Here is a 23,027-nt window from a genome sequence, read left to right as displayed (position 1 = left end):
GAATGAGATATCAAGAGGAGTTTTTAGCCTCTAACTCTGAAACTAGTAATACATTATATGTTAATTAATTGAATTTAAATTTTAAAAAATAAAACAAGTGGAATATAAGAAAAAAAAGCAGCATAACGCAATGAAAACAACACAAGCTTTAGAGCCTATCAGAGCCCGGTTCAAATCTTAAATCTCCCATTTTCTAGCTGTATATATTGGACATGTTAATTAATACCTCTGAGGCTTTGTTTCTTCTTTTGTAAAATGGGATTAATATTACCTACATCCTAGGATTATTATGAGGAATAAATATAATGTATATGGTGCCTAGCACTAAAAGGCTTTCAATAAATGGTGCTTATTTTCATTATAACTAACTAATTAAATAAATAAATAAATGAAATTTTAAAAAAAGAGGAGTCTTTAGGTGGTACATTGACATGGAATTTTTTAAAAACATGATTCAATTAATCATTCTGATCAAGTTAAATAGATCAGTTTGGTGCAATCATGTCTTTAACATCTTTCTAACTCTTGTTAACATTTTTCTTCTTTTTTTTTTAACAAAAAGAGATAGTCTCCAGGCAGGCAAGAAGAACTGGCTGAAATGCAATAACATCATTTGGTATTTATTGAACTTCTATTTATATTAATCTCTACTTATGGCAAATGATACTGGTTTTTCTTTTATAGTAATAATATAAAAATCTTAATTTTGTTGTTTAGGTGAGTAATTATGTACAAAATAGTAATAACACAGGCGGTATGCTGATATTACAAAACTATGAAAGTGGTATGCAAATAATGACTTTGCACTAGAGAGCAAGAAATCGAACAATATGGGACGCCTGGGTGGCTCAATCGGCTAAGCATCTGCCTTTGATCTCAGGGTCCTGGAATCCAGCCCCACATCAGGCTGCCTGCTCAGTGGGGAGCCTGCTTCTCCTTCTCCCTCTGCCTGCCACTCTGCCTACTTGTGCTCTCTGCTCTCTCTCGTGTTCTCTCTCTCTCAAATAAATAAAATCTTAAAAAAAATACACAAATAACTTGTAGATTAAGGAAATAATAAATTATAAACTACAAATTATAATGCCTATAATTTATTTAAAGGCGTGAAAAAGGTAAGATGGATTAATGGAGGAAGGATGTATAGAAATGTGATGAAGCAAGAATAAAAAAATCTTAGTGGTAGAATCTACCAGTAGATGATATAGGTGTTCACTCTAGAATTCTTCCAACTCTGTGTATGTTTGGAAACACTCAAAATAAAATGTTGGGAGAAATAAATAAATTAGAAATTATTTGAAAGGAATGACAACAGGGGTGCCTGGGTGGCTCAGTCGTTAAGCAGCTGCCTTTGGCTCAGGTCATGATCCCAGGGTCCTGGGATTGAGCCCCTTGTCAGGCTCCCTGCTCAGCCAGGGAGTCTGCTTCCTCTCCCACTCCCCCTGCTTGTGTTCCCTCTCTCGCTGTCTCTCTCTCTCTCATAAATAAAATAGTTTTTAAAAAAAAAAAAGAAAAGAAAGGAGTGACAACATAGGGGCACCTGGGTGGCTCAGCGGGTTAAGCATCTGCCTTCGGCTCAGGTCATGAGCCCGGTGTCCTGGGATCAAGCCCCACAATGGGCTCCCTGCTCAACGGGGAGTCTGCTTCTCCCTCATCCACTGCCCTTGTCCCCACTTGTGCTCACTTGTGCTTTCTCTCATGCTCTCTCTCCCAACAAACAAATAAAAATCTTAAAAAAAAAAAGAATGACAACATAAACATTATGTATCAAAACCTATATACTGCAGCCAAACAGTACTCAAAAAATATGTTGGGTTACATGCATATAATAGAAAATAATAAAATTTTAAAATAAGTGAATAAAACATTTAAAAAACTAGACAAAAGATTATCAACTAATTACTCAAAACTAAAGCAAAAACCAATGAAAAGGAAAAAATAAAACAAACATTTGCTCAATAAAGCCAAAAGATGGTATCTGCGAAGACCAATAAAATGGCCAAAACTTTGACAAATCTTAGCAAGATAAAGGGAGAGAAGACACAAATTTTTTAAAAATAAAAGATGAAAAAGATAACTACAGAAATAAAGGAAAGTTTTAAATTGTGAGACTATGGAGCACACCTTATACTAATAAATTTGAAATGAATGTTTTAGATGAAATGGGTTCTTTCTAGGAAGAAATTACCAAAAATGACTCAAAAAGAGATTCTTTGGATGAAGACATCAATAATCATTTAAAAAATTGAAAAGGTAGCTGACCATCTCCCCTTGAAAATGGTACCCAGACAAGATTGTCTATGACTAAATTTTAGCAAAGTTTCAAGGAACAGATAATAATCTATTTGTTCTATTGGTATTTTTAGGTTTCAGAGCATAAAAAGGTGGAAAGCTTCCCAAGTCAAGCTGCTAAGCTAGCATACCTGATAGCAACACAGAGAACACCAAAAAATAAATCTATAGGTTAATCTTGTTTATGGAATATATAAATGCAAAATAAAAATCTACGAATCAATCTAGCAGTCTGGTAAAAGAATAATATATTATGAACAAGTAGGGTTTATCCCAAGAATTTAAAGATGATTCAACAGCAATAAATCTATTAATATATTTTACTTTATTAGCATATTAAGAAAGAAAAAGCCCATATCATCTCAATGGATGGAAAAAATCCATCTCATAAAACATGAATACTCATTCCAGATTAAAAAGGAAAAAAAAAAAAAAAACCTCAGCAAAACCAAAAGGAAACTTACTTAACCTGATAAAAGTTTATCTCCCATAAACCTACAGAGTAAACCTCATACAATCCCCATTTGTGCCTGTATCAACTGATCGCCTCTCAACCCTACATGCCTCCTATGCCGGCAGCTTGGTCAACCTGGATGCTTGCTCTAATTAGTTCTCTTTTGCCCTTGTGGCACAATGATAAGCTTTGTCAGTCGAGGGTGCTGGGAGGGACGTGAGAGGAGAGCTTCTCTCCTTGGTTCCAGTGTCCTTCCTCTTTTGTTCCTGGGGCACATGGCTGACAGTGGCATGTGTGTGGGACACTAATGCCACTTATTCACCAACAAGTTTTGTTGACACAACAGGATTCTTGCTTACCAAAGAGCCCACCGTTCCCAGTTTGCCCACTCTATCCCACTATCTATGAACCTACTCTGACGCAGAACAACAAAGCGAACATCTCTCTCTGTTTATCCCTTCCTTGGATACAATCCTTCGAACCTAGGATGGTCTTTAGAGTTCTCTTTTACCCTTTCTTTGTAGCCAATCCCTTATTATCAGTTAATGATTCTTTTGCTAAATGTTCCCTGCTGAAACTACTGGTGTGTTTTCTGTCACCTAACTGAACCGTGATTCAAAACTGGTACCAAAAATACCTTCTGTCCCGCCTTCTCATTCATATGTCTTATTAAGGCATCCAAAGTCCTTGCTACGTCCTGTTCATCAGATAGAATCAACATAATGCTGTGGACTACCCCAACGTCTTGCAGAAAGCCAGAGCAAGCAGTACCTCTGTGGACGGCATTATGGCCCTGATGTGAGCCTGTGAGGGTATACTGTTGGCCCTGCCAGGTAAAAGCAAACTGCTTCTGGAGGTTCTTCCAAACTGGGTTGGAGACACAAGCTTTGGTCAGGTGAAGGTTAATAGCTGCCTACCAAGTGCCAGTGGCCTTTGAAGAATTTTTCCAGTCAAGATACTACACCCGGAACTATAGAGCTGCAGTTGGAGTCATCACCTGACCGCACTTACAATAGCCCCAGTCATTGTCCAAGATCATTCAACTTAACAGGCCACACAGCTGAGTTAAATGGGGATGTGGTAAGTACCACTACCTCTGCTTCTTTCTTTTTTGTTGGCACTAATTTCTGCAGTTGCAGCAGGCGTGCAGCATTTGCTCATGATTTACCAGGTTGGTAGGAAGGGGAAGTTCCAGAGACTTCTACTTAGCCTTTACTACTATGATAGCCCTCACTCCATAGGTCAGAGAGCCAGTGTGGCAATTCTGTCTGTTGCTGAGAATGTCTATTCCAATTATATGTTCCATCATGGGAAATAACTACAGGGTGGATCCACAGAACAAGTGGGCCCGGAGTAAATCAGACTTCGGCTCAGGTCGTGATCCCAGGGTCCTGGGGCCAAGCCCCCCATCAGGCTCCCTGCTCAGTGGGGAGCCTGCTTCTCCCTCTCCCACCCCCCTGCTTGTGTTCCCTCTCTCGCTGTGTCTCTCTCTGTCAAATAAATAAGTAAAATCTTAAAAAAAAAAAAAAAAGTATTTATGTATTGCTTGTGTTACTGGGTTGTCGATCTAGGAAACGCTGACTTTACCCACCCATCATCCATTTATCCACCGACTCATCCGACTGTTATTAAGCACATGCTAACTATGTGTCTAACACTCGAGCAAGTAACATGGTACATCATCCCTAAACTTCCTGGGTGTAAGACCCTCTTCCTAATAGCCTACCAGATTTTTGTTTTCAGTAAGGCCCTCTGAGATAGCATCTGTAAAGTATTTTCTTTAACCACAAATTTGGAATTGTTTACTGAAAATTTATTAGCTTTCTCAAAGAAGCTAGACTGAATTGTAAGCTAGACATTTTTTCCTTATTCATCCAACAGGGTTATCTTTTTAAAACTCCACTCAGCTTAGTTTGTTATTAGTTTTAGAAATACTAAGTAAAACCATTTCAGTCACATAATTCACACAAGAAGAAATAAGATGAATAAAGAAATATACGAAAAATGGTCAATTTTTCAATTCTATTAGCAAAAAAAAGCAAAATAAACAACTCATTAAATTAACACCTTAAAAATATCTAAAATGCCTGGTGTGGTTGATGATACCTTGAAATTAGTGTCAGCAATTTACATTGTTGATGGTAGTGTAGAATAGAAAGTATTAGCAATATTTATCAAAAGTCCAGTCTCTCTGACATAACACTGTCATGTTTCAGATTTACTTTTGGTAAATAACTGCAATGAAGGAGAACAGTTTTTTGGGCAAAGCTTTCATTACTGCATTATTTATAATAATGAAACCTTGGAAATAATCTAAATATCCAAAATAAAGGGTAACAAGCAAACTATGGCATAATCATTCAATAGAACATAAAACTATTTTAAACTATTTTATGAAGACACTGTAATAACATGAAAAAAGATGGGTGAAAAAGCAATTGACAATTAAAAAAAGTCTTCCCTCAACTAAGAGTATGTTATTTTAATAATTTTAAAAATCAGTAAATTTTATTTTAAAATTATGACTATGAGGAATATAGGAGCAAGAAAACAGTTTCTTGTATAATGCTAAATGATAAAGGCAGAAGACAAAATTTTACCTGTACTCAAATTACAACTTTACAAAATATTCATTCAGATAGATAACTGTGAGACAAGACATGGGCTACAGCTCATTCATTAGGCCGGTAGAATTATGGTTGATTTTTTTATCCCTCAACAAATTTTTCCTTAAAAAAAAATTTTTTTTGCCATCCTTGGTATTTTGTAAGTGGAACACAAACCCATTAGAGGGTAGAAAAGTTTTGGTGACCCACCTGCTGCTCCTTTCTAAGGAACATTTCAATCTCCATGTGAATCCTGTTCTCTTCTTCGGTTTTCAACCTCAGCTTCTGTGACAACAATAAACCAGTATCAGGGATTCTTGCCATGAGGAGTTCTCAAGATTAGAGGCGTAGCTGTGACCATATCTCAGTTTTCTTTACCAGCTGGGATCCCAAGAATCCTGCCGTATTGCTCTAGGGAGGCAAATCATTCCCTTCAACCCAATTCGTGTTCACGAACATCACTGAGCCACGTGTCGGGCACTGTGTGGGACACGACACGTGCCAGTGCCCAGGACAAAAGGACCGGGGTCCGCTTGCCTGGATAAAGTGATGTCAATTTAAGGAGAGAAACAATGCTTCAAGGGCACAAGTTTCCTAGGCCTAGAAAAGGAAATTCCAGAGTGCAAGGAAAGTTTGTAGTCAGAGTCGTATGACAAACCCGGGGGAGTAAGCTTTCAAATAAGCGGGGGCCCAGAGAAAGCAATCCTCCTCCTCACAGATGAGCCTACTCAGCTCTGCTCCTTCCCACCTACCCACTGTCCGTTTAGCCATTGTAGCCTTGCTTTTCTAATGAGGGTCCACTCTTTGTTTCTTTCTCCTGATAATTTTCCACCATGACTTCCCAGCTTTATAAATTTAGGTTTGAATGAAGTTCAGCTCTCTTGATTTTGTATTTCTTAATGGAGGGATAAAAGGTACCAGTTGGGCAGCAGCAAAAAAACACACTTAGTAAGTATCTTGAAACGGCAACTGGTTTTATAAAATAAGGATAAAGTGACCAAGGGAGGAAAGTACAACTGATTTTCAAAGTCATCACCAAAAACAGTGGATGCAGGCTACAGCCCATCAGAATCTCTGCCTGCAAATACACAAGACCTCATTCTGTTTTTATTTCTAGTCTCAAATGTGAGAGCTGCAGGAGAGATGGAGCAAAGATCAAGAAAATCTCCCCCTGCTTCCTCCTGTGTTCGCTGAGGCAATATGAAGAGTGACAGCTCGAATGCTGTGTACTGTGTTCACTCCCAGTGTAGCAGTGATTACCCCTATCTCTTCCAGCAAGAGCTCCTCAGTTCTGTTACATTTCTTCTGGGTCTGGGAGATCTGCAGCTCAGTGTTCCTCTTCATGTAGCGATTTTCCATGTTGGTTTTTGCCTTCATCTCTTGCAACTGGTCCTTGAGGTGAGCAATATATTCATTCCGACTCTGTAGAGGTAAGACCAAGTTTCTAAATTAAAATACATTCGGGGGCGCCTGGGTGGCTCAGTTCGTTGGGCATCCGACTCTTGATTTTGACTCAGGTCATGATCTCAGGGTCATAAGATGGAGCCTGGCACTGGGCTCTTTGCTCAGTAGGGAATCTGCTTGAGATTCTCTCTCTCTCCCCCTCCCTTTCCCTTTGCCCCTCCCCCTGGCCTCTCTCTCTCTTTCTCTCTAAAATAAATAAATCATTTTAAAAATAATAAAGTAAAAAAAATACATTCTACCTCCATTCAGTTCAGCCAATGGCTAAAGCCTACCTTTTGTATTTATAAATCAACAAGAAACTAGATCTATTTTCCTATTATTGCACTATAGGAAAGTTAGCCAATAATCATGGATAGTATACATGAAAATGAAGGATAAGTAGTTCTAAGCATCAGGAATGGGAGATTCTTTCCTAGGTACACTATTTGGGTAGTCTGTATGCACAAAGATTTCCCATTACTATGTCAGTTTGGTAGAAAGATCCCTGGTCTAAATGATCAAAAGACCTGTCTTCCCACCCAAGCCCCCAGTAGCTGTGTTAACCTGGCCAAGTCAGTTAAACTCTCCAAGTCTTACCTTCTATAAAATAAAAACATTAATATCTGCCCTGTCTGGAATATCTCAGCAAGTGATTATAGGGGAATTAATTAAGAATATGTAAAAACTCTTTGCAGGTCACAAAGTGCTTGGTAATTTTAAGGTTTCCATATTCATTCAAAAAATATTCATTCAGTACCATACTAAGTTAAATAGTGGAGACCTAATAGACATTGTCTTTGCCTTCATAAAGCTTACAGTCTAGTGATAGAGATGTGATTAAAATAAAGCACACTTTTTGGGGCAACTGGCTGGCTCAGTCGGTGGAATGTGTGCCTCTTGATCTCAGGGTTATGAGTTCGAGCCCACGCTGGGTGTAGAGATTACTTAAAAATAAAATCTTAAGGGGTGCCTGGGTGGCTCAGTGAGCTGGGCAGCTAACTCTTCATTTCAGCTCAGATCATAATCTCAGGGTCACGAGATCAAGCCCCATGTTGGGCTCCCTGCTCAGCAGGGAGTCTGCTTCAGGATTCTCTCCCTTTGCCCTTCTGCCTGCTTGCTCTCTCTCTTTCTCTCTAAAATAAACAAATAAATCTTTAAAAAAATAAAATAAATAAATAAAATCTTAAAAAAGAAAGCAGACTTTTTTAAAGGCACAAAACACTATTAAAGAATAGGACAACAGGCCGTGGGACAGAGTAACAATGGAGGTCCACATTAGATCCGATAGTCTATAAAGGATTCTCTGAGAAAGGAATGTTAAATCTGGCACCTGAATAATAAGTATGTATGTCACATGAAAAGTGGGGTCAAGGAAGAGTCTAAGAAAAAGGAAAAATACATGCCTGAGTCCTGAGGCAGCAAAAACCCGGATACATTCCAGGAACTGAAAAACAACTCCGGAGACTATCCCAGCAAGGGTTGAGAGTGGGACAAGATGAGGTTGTAGAGGGAGGTAGGATGGACAATGTAGGACCTCACAGGCACTCGTATGGAGTTTGAACTGTAATCCAAGGGCCACGGGAAGCCTCGGAAGGGTTTTAGGGAGGTAACATCTGATTGAGAAGAATCAGACACAGCACGAGTAATTTCACAGAGAGATGATCAGTTAGCTGACAGCATGACAAGCCAATACAATCAATAATGAAAATGCATTGCTTTAGTCAGAAATCTCTGTTTCTCTAAATACCAACCAACTGTAGCTGTACCATGGAAGTTGGGTGGAGTTAGTTCTAAGCATTAGAAGAAGAAGCAGAGCAGAAATCGGTCACGATCGTCCACGATGAAAAGCAAACACGGTTTAAAGGATCATAGGCCCCTAAAAATAGTCAGAAAGGAACTCTTCAAGCATCTTGTCTGGCTTCTTGGTGTAACTCTATGGAATCATTCCAATTACCCAGTAGTTACTACCACGGTATCGGAGCCCCTCCAAGAAGATAAGGATCTCTGGCAGAGAACATGCGAGAAGCCCAGTTGCTAATACATCGCAGTACTTCTTAACCCCTTACAAGTTGTAGGATTGTGAGCAATTTACTTAACCTAAGACCTTTCTCAACTGTAGAATCCTGCCAGTGCCTCACACAACTTAGCTACTCAATAAATGTTTATTAAATGCATTTTAAGAGAGGCCTTTTTTGGCTCACTTTTCCCCCTTCCCTTCTTTCTACACTCTCCTCCCTTTTCCCAGCTCTTCCCATTTTGCTTCGCTCCTCCCTCCTAGTTCAAGCTGTATGGTAGTCAGCGATAAAGTCTGGGTTTCCAGGAAGACCTGAGTTAGAGTGAAGTGTGACAGCTTCACTTCCTCATTGGCCGGAATCTTTATACCCATCTAACCGCTTAGTCTTTCTTCGAGGCCCTGCTTATAGGCCACTGAAGTCCAGACAACCTTCTCTAGAAAACCTCAGCCCATATAAATGACTGTAGTTTTATTTCTCACAGAATCTAATGGTGTTGAACAGTTAGGTATTCATTAAATAGCATCCATACAAAGATACACTTTCAAAAACTCAAGAAAATGTTCTGGTCAGTTTTCTTTAACAAACCGAATATTGAATCTTTCAGAGTAAAAATATGAAGATCCGAAATGCAGAGTTAAAACTCTAGGAGGTTCTGCCTATGGCAAGCAAAAGGTATTATGTTACGTAACTTAATAAGGTCATAAACCATTGGTCTACAATTACCCTGTGCCAAGCCAAAGGCATCTGGTTTCAGTGCTGTTGCCATGGGCCTCAGATTATTCCCTCCTATACTGCTGTTCTGCACAACTTGTGGCCTTCTATGGTGACTGTGTGGGAACAGAGGAAGATATAAAATATCGACAGGCTAGTGATGGTAAAATCATGATCAAATGCACTGCAGCATCATTCCATATCTTCATCTTCCCGGTCTGCAAAAAGGAGGTAACCTAGAAGCAGGGCGGGTACAGGCCAAGGGTCGTCGTGGGTTGTAGGAGTTCCTTTTAAGATTCTCACTACGAAAAGATCTGCCCTCACCACAACCCACCAGCATAACCCTGGTCGCCCAGGGTGTCTACAGCCTTCCCCATGATCAAGGTCTGTGGACTGATGCAGCATATTTGTGGGTTTTTGTAGCAGACCAAACTTGACTTACAAATCCCCAAATTGCCTTCAGATCTGTACTCGTTATTTGAATTCAGAGGAGGATGATTTAGTAATGGAAACAAGCAGTCAACCAATTATAGTTAATAAGGCTCCAATGGCTGCCACAAAAGTGTGAGCCAAAGGATTTTAATGGTAGTGTCAGTTTTCATAATTGAACACAAAGTAGAGATGAGGGTTTGGTTGGAGGGAAAAAGGAAAATGGGAATGTGGTCTATTAAAGTGACAAAAGCCAAAGAAAAAAATACAATTCTATATTAAGTTAACATCTGTATTTGTCTGTCTAGGACTAAGAATAGCAGCTGATTCTAGAACAGTCTCTGAATAAACTCTGAGCTACACAGTCACCCATTCTAAGATGCAGATGAGACAGGTCCAGACTTCTGAAGATTCAGGCTCCAATTCCAGCCATTCCTTCATTTCCATTTGAACAATTCTCGTTTCAATTGTACTAATTTCCTCCTCCCTTTTGTAATAAAGTTTCCATACACCTCACTGTCTTGACTGATCTCCTCTGAGTAAACTCCTTTAAATGTAATGCCTAAAACTATACACAATATTATAAATGTCTAACTACAACAGAGAGCACAGGAGTATTTTTTTCCCTGTTGTATAAACACTATACAGTGCCACAAACTGCAGCAATCAAAACAAAGAGGAAGCACTTCAAATGCTTTTGACGAGACCGGTCACGACTGTCAGGGTTCTGAGGACAATCCAGTAGAAGCAGCACTGTAAAATCTACAGAAGATGGGAAGGCAGGCACCTTTTAAAAATGCTGTTACTACAGAGCACCTGGGTGGCTCAGTTGGTTAAGTGTCTCACTTTGGCTCGGGTCATGATCTCAGGGTCCTGGGATGGGGCTTCGTGCTCAGGGGTGAATCTGCTTGCCCTCTACAACCCCCTGCTTGTGCTTGCTTTCCCTCTCTCTCTTTCTCTCTCTCTCTCTCAAATAAATAAAATCTTTTTTTTTAAATGCTGTTACTACCACAAAAAGTGGTAAGACCCTAACCTCAGGGATTCATGTTAGAACCTGCCTAAGCCTCTAATGAAACTATTGAAGAGAAGTTAGGTCTTCACAATCCTCAACTTCTAAGAGTCTTCTAAACAAAATTAGGCCTTTTGTTTCACTTTTCGCATCCTCCTGGAGTCAGTTCAGTGTTCTAGTAATCAACTGGGTTTTGAATTCTGATGTCTATTACTTATCAAATACCAGCTTTGAGTTGCTTACAAATTAGCAAGCATGCCTTCTATATCTTCATTTACTTCTTTAATTCATTTTGGAGCCCAGAGATCATCAGAGTCATCTCAACCTATTCTCTTTGGTACTCACTCTATATCCAGTCCCCCTGAAAAGGAAATTAAAGTCATCAAAGAGTATAAAAAGCTGAGGGGCTAAGTGAAGAAAAGAACTAGGTAACATGCAAAAGTTAGTAATAGCGTGGCCAGAGAAAAACCAAAGTATGGCTCGGAGGATGGAGTAGTTCGGGCCTGTTTTAAAATATGATGCAGCAGTGCCTGGGTGGCTCAGTTGGTTAGGTGTCTGACTCTTGATTTCAGCTCAGGTCAGGATCTCAGGGTCATGAGATAGAGCCCCCAAATCAGGCTCTGCACTAAGCAGGGAGTCTGCTTGAGATTCTTTCTCTCTCTCTGCCCCTCCCTGCCCATGTGTGTACTCGCTGCCTCTCAAATAAATAGATCTTTTATTTTTTTTAAGATTTTATTTATTTATTTGACAGAGAGAGACACAGTGAGAGGGAGAACACAAGCAGGGGGAGTGGGAGAGGGCGAATCAGGTTTCCCTCTGAGCAGGGCCCCGATGCGGGTCTCGATCCCAGGACCCTGAGATTATGACCTGAGCTGAAGGCAGACTCTTAACGACTGAGCCACCCAGGCGCCCTTCAAATAAATAAATCTTAAAAAAAAAAAAAAAAAAAAAAAAATATATATATATATATATATATATATACGATGAAAAGCTTCAGCATAGCACTGAACTTTCCAAAGTGCAGTCAATGGGGCGCCTGGGTGGCTCAGTCGTGAAGCGTCTGCCTTCGGCTCAGGTCATGATCCCAGGGTCCTGGGATTGAGCCCTGCATCAGGCTCCCTGCTCAGTGGGAAGCCTGCTTCTCCCTCTCCCACTCCCCCTGCTTGTGTTCCCTCTCTCTCTGTCTCTCTCTCTCTGTCAAATAAATAAATAAATAAATCTTTATAAATAAATAAATAAATAAATAAAAGGGGTGCCTGGGTGGCTCAGTTGTTAGGCGTCTGCCTTCTGCTCGGGTCATGGTCCCGGGGTCCTGGGATCGAGCCCCGCGTCGGGATCCCTGCTTGGCGGGGAGCCTGCTTCTCCCTCTTCCACTCCCCCTGCTTGTGTTCCTTCTCTCACTGTGTCTCTCTCTGTCAAATAAATAAATAAAATTTAAAAAAAGAAAAAAAGAAAGAAAGAAAGAAAGAAAGAAAGAAAGAAAGAAAGAAAGAAAGAAAGAAAAGAAAAGAAAAGAAAGAAAAAAAGAAAGAAAGAAGAAAGAAAGAAAGAAGAAAGAAAGAAAGAAAGAAAGAAAGAAAGAAAGAAAGAAAGAAAGAAAGAAAGAAAGAAAGAAAGAAAGAAAGGAAGGAAGGAAGGAAGGAAGAAAGAACAACAACAAAGTACAGTCAATGACCGTGGATGGCAATGCAGTTGCTGAATAAAGAACCAAAAGCTGAGGAATTAGTAGTGCTACAGTTGGCTTAAGGCCACCCAGTCTAGACATTCATGTGAATCTGGATCTAAGAAATTTTAGGGTTGCAGGGCATCCAGCTTTGTGCCCTTTGGCTCCTGTAACCAGTCGAAATGAGTAGGAGTGGGTTCATATCCTTCATTGTTACTACATTTAACCTCAATAATCAGGGCAAAGCTGAAATAAGTGAAGTACTCTTCTTTATCAGCCAACCTTCTCCTTGAAGGCATATACATACATAATAAATATATATATAATTTATTATATTACTATATATAAATAAATACATATATATATAAATTTAAGGGAAATGAGAAGCCCTAGGCCCAGGAGAAAAATAAATCCTCCATGACATCCTGTTTTGAGAATATCTCCCCAATGCTAAATACCTCAGTGGCAGCTCCAGCCCTGGAAAGGTTTATTGTATGTGCCAGAGGCAGCAGAATCAGGTAAGGGTAATTGTTTAAAGAAACTCCAGGTCAACCTAAAGCCACAGGTCTGGAGCAGATTAGATACAGCCCTAAGAAACACAACAACAAAGGTTACAGACCCCAAACCCTGACCCTCAAGGACAAGATAGATTTCTTACATGATGAGCCTCCCCAACCTTTATGGCACCCATTGCTGATGTTTGCCCAGAGAAGCATGGCTTTATAAGGCCCTCCATAATCTGTTCTGTAGCTCCCATTCTAGGTTCATCTATGTTATTCTCTCCCTTTCTCTCCAAACTTTAGCAGCTATAAACTGGCCTTCTTTTAGTTCCTTACATATCCCAAGTTCTATCTCCTAACTGAATATTTAGAAGTTCAACTTTCACTATTGCCAGTAAGCTCCTACAAGTATGACCCTCACACAGTTAATAACTCTAAACTCTGGACTCGATATAAAAGGAAATTACATAAAACATTGGAGTGTACAAAATCAGGCAGATTCCGGAGGAAGGAGACACATGCAAGAAGGGTGCAGCGTGTGGTGAGTTTCCAACTTTTTATGACCTTGATTAGACCACAGTCAGCATTATGGGATGTGTGGGGGGTGGGGGCATGTGTAAAGCAGTGGAAACCCTGATTCAAAATACCGTAGTCTTTTTAGACTGAAAAACCAGAAAATAGATTTTGGGCAACCACAGCCAAATAATTTTCAATAATGCTGAAAGGGAGAAAGGAAGCTTCACATTTGGTGTATAAATTCTGTCCAAATCTGTAGCTGATTTCTGAGGCACACAGGTGCCAGGACGAATGCAGGCAGACCTGCTAAGGATAAAAGACAGTGAACTGAGATGAGCTACTGCCCAACGTAGGTGAGAGTTTTTAGTTTTAATTTAACCGAGTTAACTGACCGCTAAAACAAAAATGCCTGTGCACTTTGGGGGATAGAAGAGAATGCAGAGTCTCTACAACATAATATTCACACTGTCCAGGACACATTCCAAAATTAGTTCATATTGAAGAAAAAGAAAACTATGAACCATTCTCAAGAGAGATTAACCTTAAAATGCCAAATGTTGGAATTAGCAGACAAGAATTTTTTTTTTTAAGATTTTCTTTTTAAGTAATCTCTACACCCAACGTGGGGCTTGAATTCACAACCCTGAGATCAAGAGTTGTAGGCTCTACCAACTGAGCCAACCAGGCATCCTAGTGGACAAGGAGTTTAAACAAAGCTCAATAAAGAGCAATATGCTCATAATAAATTAGAAAAAGAAAACAAACAAGAAATCTCAGCAGAGAAATAGAACTATAAAAAAAGAACTAAATGGAAATTCAAAAACTAAAAAATACATTATCTAGGGAACCTGGGTGGCTCAGTTGGTTAAGTGACTGCCTTTGGCTCAGGTCATGATCCTGGAGTCCTGGGATGGAGTCCCGCATCAGGCTCCCTGCTCAGCAGGAAGTCTGCTTCTCTCTCTGACCCTCCCACCTCTCATGCTCTCTCTCTCTCTCATTCTCTCTCAAATAAATAAATTTAAAAAAATACATTATCTAAATTTTAAAACAAAAAAAGTACTAGAAGGGCTTAATAGCTAGAATGGAGATGATAGAAAGTCTGTGAACCTGAAATAGACAAATAGAGATTATTCAATCACATGAACAAAGAGAAAATTTTTTTTAAGAAACACAGAGACCTGAAGGTCAATATCAAAAAGTCCAAATAGGGATAATTGGAGTTCTAGTAAGAGAATGCAAGCAAATAGAACTTTAAAACTATCTGAAAACATCCTGGCTGGGACGCCTGCGTGGCTCAGTCGTTAAGCGTCTGCCGTCGGCTCAGGTCATGATCCCAGGGTCCTGGGATCTAGCCCTGCATCGGGCTCTCTGCTCAGTGGGGAGCCTGCTTCTCCCTCTCTCCCTGCTCATGCTCTCTCCCTCTTAAATAAATAAAATCTTTAAAAAAAAAAAAAGTCTTCTCGGGGTGCCTGGGTGGCTCAGTAGGTTAAGCGTCTGCCTTCAGCTCAGGTCATGATCCCAGGGTCCTGGGGCCGAGCCCCCCATCGGGCTCCCTGCTCAGTGGGGAGCCTGCTTCTCCCTCTCCCACTCCCCCTGCTTGTGTTCCCTCTCTAGCTGTCTCTCTCTCTGACAAGTAAATAAAAATGAAGTCTTTTTAAAAAAAAAAAAGTCTTCTAACTTCGATATACGGAATAATGAAGACTCCCTGATCTGAAGCATAAACTTGTCCAAATGGCTAGGCAAAAGCTGATATTAAGCCATATTCTGTAACTTTCTAAACTGCTAATAGTGTTAGAAATCCTAATAGAACTAATTTCTGGGTGCCTGGGTGACTCAGGCAGTTGGGCATCTGCCTTCAGCTTGGGTCGTGGTTCCAGGGTCCTGGGATCAATTCCCACATCAGTGGAGAGCCTGCTTCTCCCTCTGCCTGCTGCTCCCCCTGCTTGTGCTCTCTCTCTGACAAATAAGTAAATAAAATCTTAAAAAAAAAAAAAGAACTAATTTCTAACAGCCTGCACTGTAGCCCAAGCATTGTTTTGCAAGTCTTCTGCTTAAAACTTGGGATGCATTTTCCCGCAGAGGTAAATTAGATATAAGGTTAGGTCCTAATGACTAAAAAAGCCCACTAAATCCACTCTGTACTTGAAATATAATACAGATGACATTATCAAACCTAACCATCATTTATAGGAGGTTTGTAATGTGCTTAATGTCCCATGTGGGACTCCAGTCTCCCATCTGCGATGCTGGAAAACAAGAGACTGCCTGGGATAAGGTCTCCCGTAGGGCAAGGGCAGGTGGTATGATTGAGTGGGATGGGAGGAGTAAGAACAGACTAAGCGTTCCAGAGAGTTGGGGTCTCCCTGAGTTCTGTTCTGGACTTACTTATACACCCCAGGCAACTCTCTAGCTACTCTCTTTATATGTACTCTGTCTAGTAAAGGCATCCCAGGAGAAACGATTTCTCATATGTAATTTTTCTTTGCTTAAGAAAGATGGCTTCCATGTGGCTGTTCTGGCTCAGTAACTTGCAGTGTTGGCCAGCTGATTCTTACCTGTACTTCAGCTTGCCGTTCTCTTTTGACATTAAGCAGCTGCTTTTGAAGAGATCTTATCTGTTTTTTCCCTTTTTCCTCCCTAGAAGAAATAAGAATGATTTATTTAGAGGGGTGCTTCTCAAACTCTAGCGTGCCCAAGGCTCACCCCCAGTGTTCAAAAACAGATCCCTGGGCTCTACCCACGAGATTCTGGTTCAGTACGTCTGGGATGGGGCCCTAGAATTCACAGCTCTAACGAGTTCTCGGATGTTGCTCATGGTGCTGGTCCATGGAACACCTTCAGTCACGCTTTATAGAACACTGCGATGTGTTTCAGTAAACCAGAAAAGGAGGTTTGGGCTTATATGTTGTATCTAAAATAGCTGCTGCTGAGAAAAAGCTAAGAGGAGGAGGAGGAACGTTAAGAGGAAAAGGAAGAGCAGGGCAGTCTCTTCCACCTAACCTCCCTCTCCCTCGCTTCGGGTCAGTTCAGCATTGAGTCCGAAGGCTCCCGCCACATTTTCTCTCACACAGGTGTTTCCCCTGATAAAGTCTTTGCATGAATAATCTCATCTTGGCAACTCTCAGAAGACATGACTTAACACACTTGCCATGGGCACACAAACAGTAAACGGCAAAGCAGGATTCAAATTCAGTACCATCTGAATTAGAACGTAACGACGTTAAGTTTCTGTTTGTACTCAGAAACAGAATTCTGCTTATCTCTAGTAATGCCATTGTCTAGGCCTGAAGAAAAAAAATAACAAAACGATATAAATAAAACAATGTAAGAATAAACAAAACAAAATAAAAACTGTCTTAGCTCAGGCCACCATTATAAAATATGTCAGATTGGGTGGCTTATAAATAACAGAATTCATTTCTCACAGTTTGGAGACTATGAAGTCCAAGATCTAGGCGCCATCAGATTCAGTGTCTGGTGAGAAACTGTTTCCTGGTTCACAGATGGTCATTTTCACTTGCATCTTTATATGACGGAAGGGAAGAAGAAGCTCTCCGGGGTGTCTTTTATATGGGCATAATCTCATTCATGAGGCCTCCACCCTCATGACCTAATCACTTCCCAAAGGTCCCACCTTCTAATATCACATCGAGGGTTAGGATTTCAACAAATAAATTGGGGGCAGGGATGGGGTATGCAAACTTTCAGTCTATAGCCACAACCAAAACACCTTCCCACTAAATGGCATCTAAATAAGTATTGCTATTCAGAAATGTTTAGAAAGCATGTACTTAACTAGAATCTTGAGATTGTCATTGCCGAACTATAGATTATGTAATTCCCATTTATAGACTATAAGAAACAGATAAGAAAGATGCAAAATATTTACCTCTCATAATAAATTCAGAACCCTAGTGTAGATTCAGTTAAATAAATAAGTGTTATTTATGATGGAAACTAGAAATTAGTGGAGTATTGCCTTCAAAATTGTGAAAGATGATTTTCAATCTAAAAATCTGTACCTAGTCAAATTACTAATAAAGCATGAGACAGAAAAAGATTTTCAGACATGTAAGATCCTAATATATGTAATTTCCATGCACCTTTTGTTCATGCTCCAACAAAATGGGTGATTTACATAAAAAAGAGGAAGAATGGGGGTCTAGAAAACAGGATCAAAAGGAAATCTCAGGAGATGAAGGGAAGGCCCAGAACCATAGTAATGCTGCAGGCCCTAGGAGCAACAGCAACAAATAGGAGAAAAAGAACAGAAGAAATTTTCAAAAGGAAGGAAGGAAAGAAGGAAGGAAAGACTTAATATGTATGACTACCCTTAATATGTATGACTACACTTCCAGGGCTCTGGTGAAGAGTTGGGTGCAGGATTTGGAACAGAAATGTCAAAACAGGCAAATAAAAAAGTGGCAAGATTTAACTCTAGGAAAAAAAAAAAGCTGTTCAAGAAAGAAAATGTAATCATTATATATACTGTATGTCCCATCTGTGAACTATTTACACATAATAATCATCCTCATAATACTAAGTATTCATTTAACCAAAAATGATGCTCTAACTATTTTAGGGGGATGGAAAAAACCCAACAGATTACATCTAAAACTATATTCCCACTAGTGCTGTTTGCCATAAAGAAGAAAACTGGTCAGTGTGAGAAATGAAAAATGGCATACTATTGATTTGAAGGTAAACATTTCTTATATGTTTATTGGCCCACTATGTGTCCCCTTCAGTGAACTGTCTTTTCTTATCATTTTTGGATATGCCAAACCAAAGGATGTCTCATCTCTCTGGATCAGACTACATTTTGATTCATCATCACAATGAAAGGAAATTTCAGCACACTAAGAGATAAAGACCAGTCAGCCCACTTTTTACTCTCTAGCAAAAGCAATGCCCAATTAAAACAGCAATGAAGCCACTATACACCCAACAGAATGGCAGAAATCCAAAAGATTGACACCACCAAATGCTGCCAAGGATGTGGAGCAACAGGAACTCTCATTCATTGTTGGTGAGAATGCAGAAGTCAGTTTGGCAGCTTCTTACAAAACTAAACATACTCTTACCATAACAACCTAGCAATTATGCTCCTTGGTATTTCCTCAAATGAGTTAAAAATCTATGTCCACACCAAAACCTATACATAGAGGGGTGCCTGTGTGGCACAGCACAGGCAGTTAAAGCATCTGACTCTTGGTTTTGGCACAAGTCTGATTGCAGGGTCATGAGATTGAGCCACGCATCGTGCTCCACATTCAGTGTGGAGTCTGCTTGAGTTTCTCTCTCTCTCGCCCTCTGCCCCACGCCTTCCGGCTTTCTCTCTCTCTCTAATAAATAAATATTAAAAAAAAAACCCTGTACATAGATATTTAAAGTAGTTTTATTCAATAATTGCCAAAACTTGGAAGCAACCAAGTTGTCCTTCAGTATGTGAATAGATAAACTGTGGTATATCCAGACAATGAAATATTACTCTGTGCTAACAAAGAAATGAGCTGTCAAGTATGAAAAGACATAGAAGAACCTTAAACACATAATACTAAGTGAAAGAAGCCAATCTGGAAAAGCTATGTACTGTATGATTCCAAATGCATGACATTCTGAAGAAGGCAAAACCATGAAGACAGTAAAAAAAATCAGTGGTTGCCAGGGACTCAGGGGGAGGGCAGGAGGGATGAATAGGTAGAACACAGAGAAATTTTAGGGCAGTGAAACTATTTTGCATAAAACTGGAATGGTGGATGCATGTCACGACACATTTGTCAAAACGCATAAGATGTATAACACAAAGAGTGATCTCCTATGGACGTTAGTTAATAATAATGTATCAATATTGGCTCATAGATGACAACAAATGCATTGCATTAATACAAGATGTTAATTATAAGGGGTATATAGGAACTCTACTTTCTGCTCAATTTTTCTATAAATCTAAAACTGAAGTCTATTAAAAAAAAAAAAAAAGCAATGCCCAAACAATACTCACATAGTATTTAAGTTATGTACACCTTTCTACCACAAATGGGAATAGTGCTGGTGTGGTTTGCACGTTATTAGTGACCTATATTCTACAGCTGAGTTCCAATAAAAAGTATCCAGGTTACGGCTTCAGCAAGTGGAGGGGCTATTCTGGCACCTTTGTTTGCCTTTCTAGAGTAGAGACTGAGTGACCATGATGAAAGTGATACCTCATACAGCTTGACCTTCTGACCAAAATCTCAAAAGGCCTTAAAACCTGGCAAGATCTCTCCTTTCTTTTGCTTTGAAAAACAACGTAGTCTGCCTGCCCTGAATAATATTGAAGTGGGATACATATTAAAAAATAAGTGAGGGGGGCACCTGGGTGGCTTAGTCGTTGGGCATCTGCCTTCGGCTCAGGTCATGATCCCAGGGTCCTGGGATTGAGCCCTGCATCGGGCTCTCTGCTCAGTGGGAGGCCTGCTTCTCCCTCTCCCACTCCCCCTGCTTGTGTTCCCTCTCTCGCTGTCTCTCTCTCTGTCAAATAAATAAATATAAAATCTTAAAATAAAAAAAATAAGTGAGGGGTGGCTGGCTGGCTCAGTCAGAAGAGCATGCCACTCCTGATCTCCAGTTTGTGAGTTTGAGCCCCATGGTGGGTGTAGAGATTACTTAAAAAAGAAAAAAAAAGTAAGAATGATTCTTAACCAAACGGGGTTTAAGCAGAGGATTTTTACGTGTTATTAATTCTTACTCGGGCAGATATGCACACATCTCACAGGTAGAATGCATACTTTAAGCATGTCTTTCACATCCTCTGCTCCTGGAAGAAGGAAAAATCATTTTATGGCAGGCCCTATGTGTGGGGCTTTCCCCAACTCACTCATTACACTTACTTTTTCATTACATTTTTCTATTTATGTACTGGTATTTTTCTTATTATTTTGTAAGACTTTATTATTAGTGAAGATCATTACCACTAAAAGAAGCTTCATTTAAAACTAAATAGAGGAGCTGAGAAGAGATGGATGGAGAGTGAATACTAATGAGTACAGGCTTTCTTTTTTGGAATGATGAGAATGTTCTGGAATTAGAGAGTAGTGATGATTACACAACTGTGAATATACCAAAACCCACCAAATTGTATACTTTAAAAGGATGAATGTTATGGTATCAACAAAACTCTCTCCTTGACCAAACTAATCAGGCTCCTCTGAGCCTTCTTCTCTACTAGGCATGACCTTGGCCCCAGTACTCGCCTTCAGCCTGCATAGCCCAGTTTAGCAAGACTTCTGCTAAGACAGTTTAGAGAGAATCCCCCACCCTTGACATCTGATCACCCTGGATATCTGATCAAATTCCTCATCCCCCATCCTTGATGTCTAAGCCTTTGGTCTGCTTTCAGCAAAAATCCTGTTAGTTTACCAAGAATCCCCTATTCTTTATGTATCTTAGTAATTTCCCATCCACTTGACCCCCTCACTGTTCTCACTGGCTAGAAATCCTCAGCTGCCTTTACTGTATTCAGAGTTGAGCCTAATCTCTCTCCCTATTACAGCAGACCTCAATAAAGCCTTCCTCACCATTTTAACATGTCTGAATAATTTCTTTAACAGTACACAAAGTTTATTTCATAAAGCTCTTATTCAAGGAACTAAATAGAAAATCTTATCTATCTTATATCTAAGATAAGATTTTAAAAGTGCCAATCATACAATAGTTAAAATACTAAAAATTTGTTACTGATTTGCCCAAATCTAGATATAATTCTCCAACCTAAATAAATCTAAATTGATGCCTATCTAATTGGAAGAAAAATTAAAAGAAGAAATTATCATACACAGTCACATATGTAAAATCAATCACTGGCAAACTGTCTACATTATTATTTTCTCCCTTCCAAATAGTGGCACATATATTTCTTTTTTATTTTTCTTACTTGATTAGCTTTTTTTGAAATTACTAAGCAACAAAATGTGCTCACAATGCTAAGTCTATAATAGTAGCTATTATTATTATTATTAGACACTCTGTGCAGGAACTATCCTAAATGCTTTACATGTATTAATTGATCTAACCGTCAACACATCCCTAGTACAAAATTTATTACCAATTCTAAGGTGCAAAGGAAGAGAAAATAACTCAAGTAAAAACAATTCCTGTGCAAACAGGACAAACACTCTCATTTGAGTATTCAGGGTTCATATAAAAAGAATTTTATTGTGGTCCCCAAATCATTTGATTGTGTTCAATTTCTTAGAGTATGAAAATCTTTGGAATTAGTTGAAAGGCTCTGGAAAAGAAAACTTTCCTTGGCATGCTTTTTATTATCACCTGCTATTGTTCAGGGATATTCAGTGAATTCGGTTTTAAGAAAGATTACCGTAAAGGTATCCAAATCGGTAAGGAAGAAGTAAAACTTTCACTATTTGACTATTTGCAGATGACATGATACTATATATATTATTTATATATAATAAGATATATATATCTCAAACCCAAAAGATTCCACCAAAAAACTGCTATACCTGCTAAACAAACTTAGTGAAGTCACAGAATACAAAATCCATGTACAGAAATCTGTTGCATTTCTATACACCAATAATGAAGTAACAGAAACAGACATTAAGAAAACAATCCCATTTACAACTGCACCAAAAATAATAAGATACCTAGGAATAAACCTAAGAAAAGAGATGAAAGTCCTGTATTCTGAAAACTACAAAAAACTGATGAAAGAAATTGAAGACAATACCAAGAAATGGAAAGACATTCCATGCTCATGGATTGGAAGAAAAAATCTTGTGAAAATGTCTATACTACCCAAAGCAATCTACATACTTAATGAAATCCCTATCAAAATACCAACAGCATTTTTCACAGAACTAGAACAAACAATCCTAAAATTTGTATGGAATCACAAAAGACCCCAAATAGAGAAATCTTGAAAAAGAACAGCAAAGCTGGAATCATCACAATTCTGGACTTCAAGTTATATTACAAAGCTGTAGTAATCAAAATAGGATGGTACTAGCACAAAAACAGACACATAGATCAATGGAACAGAAGAGAAAATTCAGAAATAAACCCACAATTATATGGTCAATCAATCTTCAACAAAGCATGAAAGAATATCCAATGGGAAAAAGACAGTTTTCTTTAACAAATGTTGGGAAAACTGGACAGCAACATGCAAAAGGAAGAAACTGGACTACTTTCTTATACCATCTACAAAAATAAATTCAAAATGGATTAAAGACTTAAATGTAAGACCTGAAACCATAAAAATCCTAGAAGAAAGCACAGGCAGTAACTTCTCTGACATTGGCTGTGGCAACTTTTTCTAGGTAGGTCTCCTGAGGCAAGGGAAACAAAACCAAAAGTAAACTATTGGGACTGCATTAAAAAAAAACAAC

The 23,027-nt window shown here is 39.2% G+C and overlaps 1 protein-coding gene across 2 annotated transcripts in view; it reads right to left on the bottom strand.

Moving 5' to 3' along the window:
- DRC9 (dynein regulatory complex subunit 9) overlaps positions 1-23,027 on the bottom strand; it is a 42,070-nt gene that overhangs the window by 4,436 nt on the left and 14,607 nt on the right. For both annotated transcript variants that reach the window (XM_028100922.2, XM_028100923.2), the window contains 3 exons: positions 16,191-16,272; positions 6,610-6,771; positions 5,560-5,634 (listed from right to left, as the gene is read on the bottom strand). In XM_028100922.2, the coding sequence (XP_027956723.1) occupies positions 5,560-5,634; positions 6,610-6,771; positions 16,191-16,272 (319 nt within the window). The remainder of the gene's footprint in view (positions 1-5,559; positions 5,635-6,609; positions 6,772-16,190; positions 16,273-23,027) is intronic.

This window comes from Eumetopias jubatus, unplaced genomic scaffold (assembly GCF_037043125.1).
Source record: "Eumetopias jubatus isolate StellerSeaLion01/CBP00866 unplaced genomic scaffold, mEumJub1_p1.0 scaffold_1, whole genome shotgun sequence".
NCBI lineage: Eukaryota > Metazoa > Chordata > Mammalia > Carnivora > Otariidae > Eumetopias > Eumetopias jubatus.
Note: the sequence above shows the minus strand (reverse complement) of the source record. Positions and strands in the feature narration are given on the sequence as shown.